Genomic DNA, 7,018 nt, shown 5'->3' with positions numbered 1-7,018 from the left:
CGTTATATGAACTTTAAATTTTGAAAAGGTTCAAACAGAAAAATGAAGGGGGGGAAAAAGAAAAAACCTTTCTCAAATAAAAATTTTCACGTCTTTATTCAAATTTGTATATGAAATATCAAAGCCTCAACTAAATGAAAGTCTAAGTAGCTTTGGACATTTTCAGGACTCCAAATAGATTATTTAAATGTTTTAGGAAAAAAAAAGGAGGGGAAGGCCATACTTTGTATGGAGTCTCCATAATAAATCTACCATCCTTAGAAACACAAGGTATGGTGCCCTGCTGGAAGAAGGTGACCTACATCAAAGAAGTGTCATTCAAAGTAAGAAAAAAAAATGATTTTACCAAATATCCAAAAATGAAAAATATTGACGGGATCTCACTTGATCCGATTCAAGACCAAAGTACTTGTGGCTCTCAAAATATTTGCGTGTGGCATCGTCAGTAAATGGGCTGGTCATTATATACCAATGTATCAATGCTGAACCAGAACCTCCACCTGCAGATAATGAAGAATTAACATAGTAAATTCAAATGAATTATAAACACACACAATCGAGCAAACTAAACCTTACCCTCACTCGTAACTTGAGCAGCAAGTCGTTGGACACACAAGATTCTCTCAGCTTGTAGTTGAAAAAGAGACTTCCCAGAAGGAAGTCCAACATCTGAAATAAAATCCCATCAAAGGTAACAAAAGTACAAAACAAAATTTATTTTCAAATCACTGATTTTCTGAGATTCAAATATATAGAAAAGAAAAAATGACTTCAATGAAACATAACTTCTAATGCTACAGTCAAAATGCAAGAAATCATTTAGAGCAGACTAGGATTCAACTTTTCTTTTATTTTATTTTTTCTTTTGAATATAAGAAAATAAATAATTCCACGAATAGAGGGATTTAAGCTTTTTTTTTCTTTATTTTAGATTCAGATAAGTTATTCAGATTTGAAACAAATAAAAGAAGTAACCATTGTAAGTTTCTCAATGAAAATAAATTATTCGATAAAAAGAGGAATTTAAGCATTTTTTTTCCTTATTTTAGATTCAGATAAGTTATTAAGATTTAAAAATAAACAAAAGAAGTAACCATTGTAATTTTCTCGTCAACACAACATAAGCAAAGTGAAAGTGTCCATACTTCCAAGGAAATATGTAAGCAAAAGAAAGAAACAACACTAGGACCGATAATTAGACAAAACAATAGGTGAAATAACAGCTTGTATAAAGAACTAGTGTCAACCATTCAATTTGTAGTGATGAATTATACCATACTTCCTAATAGTTTTACTAAAAACAGTAAAAGAAAATCAGTAAAAGAATCGGAAATTCCACTCCTCATGCATTTTCAATTCAACAACCTCAAAAGTACACAATTTAATGAATGGCTTTAAATCAAGTGATGGAACAATTACTCACTAACACATCCCTTTGGATCTGAACTTCCGAGTCGAGTTCCCTGTATCAAAGTCCCATGACAAGAAAACATATGCAAGAGTCAGATAAAGTTGCACTCACAAACACAGTGACTAAAACAACTTCATGGAACATAGAATACAGAATAATAGACAAAAGTCTCAAGCAACCAAAATATGTGGAGCAGAATAACGATTTACCCATATGCATCCTAATATGAAAATTAAACACATCACTTCTCATGACACTGATATTCTAAATACATATATATGTACCAAAAATAAACCTCAACCTAGTGGCGTTATCATCTATGGATGGTTTGAAAATAAAGAGTAACAGGAGAAACTTCCGATGTTTGCCTCATCCAACTCTCCAAGGGGTTAGTAGCATAACTGTTTAATCACTTGCAAAGAAACAAGAGGTCTAAAGATCAAATTCCTCTCCCACCAACCTTGAGGGGGAAGATATTTAATTTAATTTGTGTTTGTATATTGGGAGGGATGAGCAGGGCTGTTTTGATTAAAAAATAAAAAATAAAGAAAAAATCCCAAAACATGAGAATGTCAGGCCACACATTAAGTAACAAATGTATCTTATCATTTAAAGAAATCAAATCAACAGACTGTAATTAGCTAACTTGACAGCTGATGTTGTTGGAGGCCAAAGTGCATTTCATCCAAAGATCAGTAATCATTACTAGGAAAATGCAAATAAATGGTTATTGGGTGTTTTGATTAAAAATAAAACATTAAAAAAATCCCAAAACATGAGAATGTCGGGCCACACATTAAATAACAAATGTATCTTATCATTTAAAGAAATCAAATCAACAGACTGTAATAGCTAACTTGACAGCTGATGTTGTTGGAGGCCAAAGTGCATTGCATCCAAAGATCAGTAATCATCACTAGGAAAATGCAAATAAATGGTTATTGGATGAGTATTGATACTGGTCTAAACATACATTCCCAAATTCGGTTTACTGCTGAGAAAAATGAGGATATTCCTTGCTTGAACTGATAACACTTTCCACATGCATGAGCAGACAAACACAAATAATGAGGATACTCATATATGCAATAATATATATTGCCAGTATTACAGAATACGAGGTCCATCAGAAGATAAGTTTGATTACTAATAACGATTTACAATTGATTCTGAAAAAAAGGAGCATGGAATCCTATAAAGCTTCCTTTCAATACAATAATTGCTAATAAATAAATAAATATATATATATATATATATCTTAGGGCCCCTACTTTTCACATTTAGGTGAACAATCCAGTAGCAAATTGTCATTAGTGGAGATCCAAAAGAAGCAGGAGCACACCAACCAGAGAGAGAAAGAGAGAGAGAGAGATGTGTGATGTAACTACCCACCCGAAGCCTGAAGTCGAAGCAGTTTAGTAAAGCAAATAGTGAGAACACATGATAACACTTTACATCTCTGCCTTTTGCATTATTAAGTAAACATACCCATTTTCCAAATTGTCTTAAGTGAGCATCAAATATTCATCCCATCTCAAAAGGCACCATTATGGTTAGAGAGGAAGAGAGATACAGATTCTTCAAGAAACACCCCATTCACACAACAAGAATAAATAATTAATTCTTTTGAAAGCACATTAAATGTATACAACTCTTACTCCCTCCAAAAAAAAGCAAAAGCAAAAAGCAATCAAAACCAAAATAACCCACATGGTTCGACATACACTTTTAGAGAAAATGATGATAATCAATTGTACGAGAATAAATAAATAAAATGAAAAAGGAAATAACCTGGCCACCAGATAAAAGCAAAACAGCCAATTTGCCATCAGAGATGGCCTTCAAACCCATCTTCCACCATCTTTCCCTTTCGTCCATGGTTCTCTCCTCTACCGTTGACACACTTCTCTCCGGCACCGGCTCAATTGCGGCCACCGGAAGCCCTGCAATATCAACAAATTTTGCATCATTTCGCATCAAGCTCATAATTTTTTCCACTTGCGTAAATTATAACAAAGCAATTAAGAAAGAGATGAATAAGTAACCTTGAGATCGAAGTGAACATCGAATGATCCGATCGACTCTCGGAAGATCTAAGCTCTGTCAGAAACCAAAGATAAAATAAAATAACATTTCAGAAAATAGATCGTAAAACGGAAGCTTTCAATAAAAAAAATAAAAAAAGAGAGCAACCTCGATGTCCTTGACGAGGTGGTCGCGTTCGTCGGGGGAGAGCTCATCCCAGAGGGCAAAGGCGTCTTCTTGGCCGTAATCCTTGAGCCTCTCTAGCAAGGCCTGAGGTGGCGGGGACTGTGCTATTGACCCCACCGACCCACCGTTGCTCTCCGTCCCAACCACCGTCGGTTCCCTCATTTCTATTTCTTTTTTTTTTTCTTTTCTAATTTATCCTCTCACACTTGCTCTCTAGATCTCTCTCGGTCGCTCAATTTTTGTTTGCTCTCAAATCGTCGGTGGTGTTGGATTTATAATATAAATAAAATAAAATAAAATAAAATAAAAGAGGAAGGGACTGGGATTAGTACAGTAGCGAGGAAGACAAGAATCAATTGATCAGTTGGTGTTGGATGTGTTGGTGGTGCTGGTCTGGTGCGTGTGTGTCACCACTGACTTTTCTCCCTTCTGTTCTGTGTCTCCAATAACTGTATTTTTTCTTGCTGCAGTGTTTATTTTCCTTTGTTCGGTAAATGTTCCCCTGTGCTCCCTTTATCCTTGCGTCTCAATTTTGTTTGCATCCGCACCGTCCACTGCGGTCGTGGGACCCGCTTGTGACACAGAATCAACTCAAATGGCAAATAACAACTCACTCCCCTAATTTTTTGTCTTCTTCTCGAAGTGGATGCATAGTTTTTTCTGCTTGCGTCCAGTAGGTCTCTCACTCCAGTCATCCATCCCTGTTCAAATGCGTCCAAAATCAGTACGTGATGAATTGATGATGAGAGGGTGATGTACTGGTGCAGTCACTTCTAGAAGGGGTGGGTCGGGGTCGATTTACCTGTTTGATACAGATCTATGACATTGTTTGAGAAATTATCAAAATATAGGGACCCGTGTGCATGTTAATCTATTTTTCGTCTTAAGGTAATGAAAATCACCAACGTAATGGTGCGATATTTTCAACCACCGAACCACATGACATTCATTTGTTTGGTGGCTAATGGGAATAAGATTGGATCACACTGCATAATTTGTATTTTCTTTAACGTATAGTGTGTTATATTATAACAACTTTTCAATAAGATGGCACCCACGAAAATAATAACAATAATTTATATTATACTACTCTATCATAATAATATAAGTATTTTAGAAAGACACATATGCTTAGGCATTGCCTAAGAATACTCTTTAATGTTGTTTTTAGTAATTCCATCAAAAGAAGCTTCAAGCTTCCCACCATGTGCAAACGAAGGATTAGCTGGCTGTTAAAGATAATTCTTTCATCTATTTTCATGCTTAGAGAATCACATTCCAAAGGATTATTCCTTAAGCACATAATACCCACAAAAAAAAAAAATAATCAGCCTTTAACTCTACCCTCACAATTGTGAGGGCATGAGTTCGAGCCCCTACAATACATTATACGAGTTTAATTTATTTTCTCAATTTGAGTGAAAACAGTTTTCTCTCTTTCAAAACGTAAGTAGAGCATACGTCTCTCTGTATAAGATTTGTAAATCTAGTCTCAGTAATTATTTGATTGTAAATATTAGTATAGTAATCTCATGAAATATAAATCGTAACCTGAACAATAATCTCATGTAATTAAAAAAAGAATGCCCACAAAAGAATTAAATTCCAACTAAATGCAATTTTTAACCTTTTTCAAAAAAGTAAAAAAATTTCAACCAAATGTTATAAAATAAAATTAAAAAATTGTATATCGTAAAAATACAATGAGAATACTCTAAAATATTAAGATGCGTTTATAATTTGCATTCTTTATTTTCATTTTCTTATAAAGAATCATGAATACAAAATATAGAGGCACGTCTCATACGTTTTTCATAACTTTTGTGAAGGTTTAGTGGCCGTAATATAGAATTACACATTCCATCAAAAGTATGTGAAGGCGATTTATAGAATTTGACCTTAGGGTCAATTATTAGTTTCAAAAGCTGTCATGAGAATTAGATATTGAATGAATATAACATGATCGACCAAAATTTATGAGCAGGTAAGGTGATGCCATGAATTTTTTTTTAAAGCAAAGTATGAGGGGTACATACGCTTGTCTCCAACCTAACAAATTTTTAATTAAGTTTTGAATACATGTACATACATTATTAGATCCCACTTGGCCCATGCGTGACTCCAATTAATTATAAATCATTATCTAATCATATGCTCCTGTGATTAATTTTAATTGAAATGAAATCTTTAAAGAGAAAATATAAAATATTTATGCAACACACGACCATTATCAGTTAAGTTTGGTCAAATTAATTATCTCCCTAAAGGGTGGCGTGTCGTGATCATAACCAAATTTCTAGTTAGCAAGTACCAAATGATAATTTAATATACATTGGGCATGATTGTTTAGGGATGGCAATGGGGAGGGGAGGGGAGGGGACCAATCTCCCCATACCCATCCCCGATGTTTTGCATATGTCCCCGTCCCCTCCCCGTCCCCGTCAAAATTGCTTGAGAGAATCCCCATCCCCTCCCCGAATAATAACAGGGGATCCCCGAGGGTCCCCGGTCCCCGAATAATTAATAGTCTAATACATTTTTTATTTTCGATTTTAAATTAATCATATTAAAATAAACTCATACCGCTATTGTAAGCTCGTAACCAACTTTGACAGCACATTAAGGCCTCCAATGTGCTTGGATGAAGTTTGTTATGGTATGAGCTCACAACTCTACCACTAGTGTTAAAAGCTGATTCAGAAGCAACTGTTGTAATTGGAATTGCCAAAATATCTCTAGCAATTCGAGCTAATGTAGGATACCTATTAGCATTTGTCTTCCACCAACTCAAAATATTAAAATCTTCCATCCGAGATATAACTTTCTCATCCAAATATGAATCTAATTCATCTGCAACAACTGCACAATCTCCATTGTTTACATAATCATTAAAACCTGTCATCCATTTGGTTGCTTTCTTATAAGAATCCCCTGTAGATCTAGTAGAAGAACTACTACCAGTATAATCAAAGCAATAAACAGTTGGTGAAAACTTCAATTAATACTCTTCAACTAATTCCCGGCAAAGGGTGACCACTTTCCCAACATACAACTATTTTGATATTTATTATTTTTAACAATATTTATAATTTTGTTATTTATTTATTAGTAATTTTAAAAATAAAAATAAAATTAAAAATTAAAATGGGGAAATGGGTAGGGGATGGGGATTCCACCTCATCCCCGTCCCCTCCCCGAATAAAAAGTTGGGTAAAAAATTTTCCCCGTCCCCTCCCCGAAAAAAAAATTGGGTATAAAATTATCCCCGTACCCTCCCCGAATGGGGAAAATCCCCGAGGGTACCCATCCCCGTGGGGATTTTTGCCATCCCTATGATTGTTGTTATAGATCAATGTTTGTTTTGCATATTTAGCTCAAACAAATTAAGGGTGCGTT

General features: G+C 34.7%; 1 protein-coding gene across 1 annotated transcript in view; it reads right to left on the bottom strand.

The window, feature by feature from the left end:
• Window positions 1-4,138, bottom strand: part of LOC18051437 (UDP-N-acetylglucosamine diphosphorylase 1) — an 8,161-nt gene extending 4,023 nt beyond the window's left edge. The window contains exons 1-7 of the mRNA XM_006448583.2: window positions 3,605-4,138; window positions 3,457-3,511; window positions 3,203-3,354; window positions 1,424-1,463; window positions 577-669; window positions 385-500; window positions 224-298 (exon numbers count right to left, since the gene is read on the bottom strand). Of these exons, the coding sequence (XP_006448646.2) occupies window positions 224-298; window positions 385-500; window positions 577-669; window positions 1,424-1,463; window positions 3,203-3,354; window positions 3,457-3,511; window positions 3,605-3,784 (711 nt within the window). The 5' untranslated portion in view covers window positions 3,785-4,138. The remainder of the gene's footprint in view (window positions 1-223; window positions 299-384; window positions 501-576; window positions 670-1,423; window positions 1,464-3,202; window positions 3,355-3,456; window positions 3,512-3,604) is intronic.
• Between the last annotated feature and the right edge of the window lie 2,880 nt (window positions 4,139-7,018).

The sequence above is a fragment of the Citrus clementina genome, unplaced genomic scaffold (assembly GCF_000493195.1).
Source record: "Citrus clementina cultivar Clemenules unplaced genomic scaffold, Citrus_clementina_v1.0 scaffold_2, whole genome shotgun sequence".
Taxonomy (NCBI): domain Eukaryota; kingdom Viridiplantae; phylum Streptophyta; class Magnoliopsida; order Sapindales; family Rutaceae; genus Citrus; species Citrus x clementina.
Note: the sequence above shows the minus strand (reverse complement) of the source record. Positions and strands in the feature narration are given on the sequence as shown.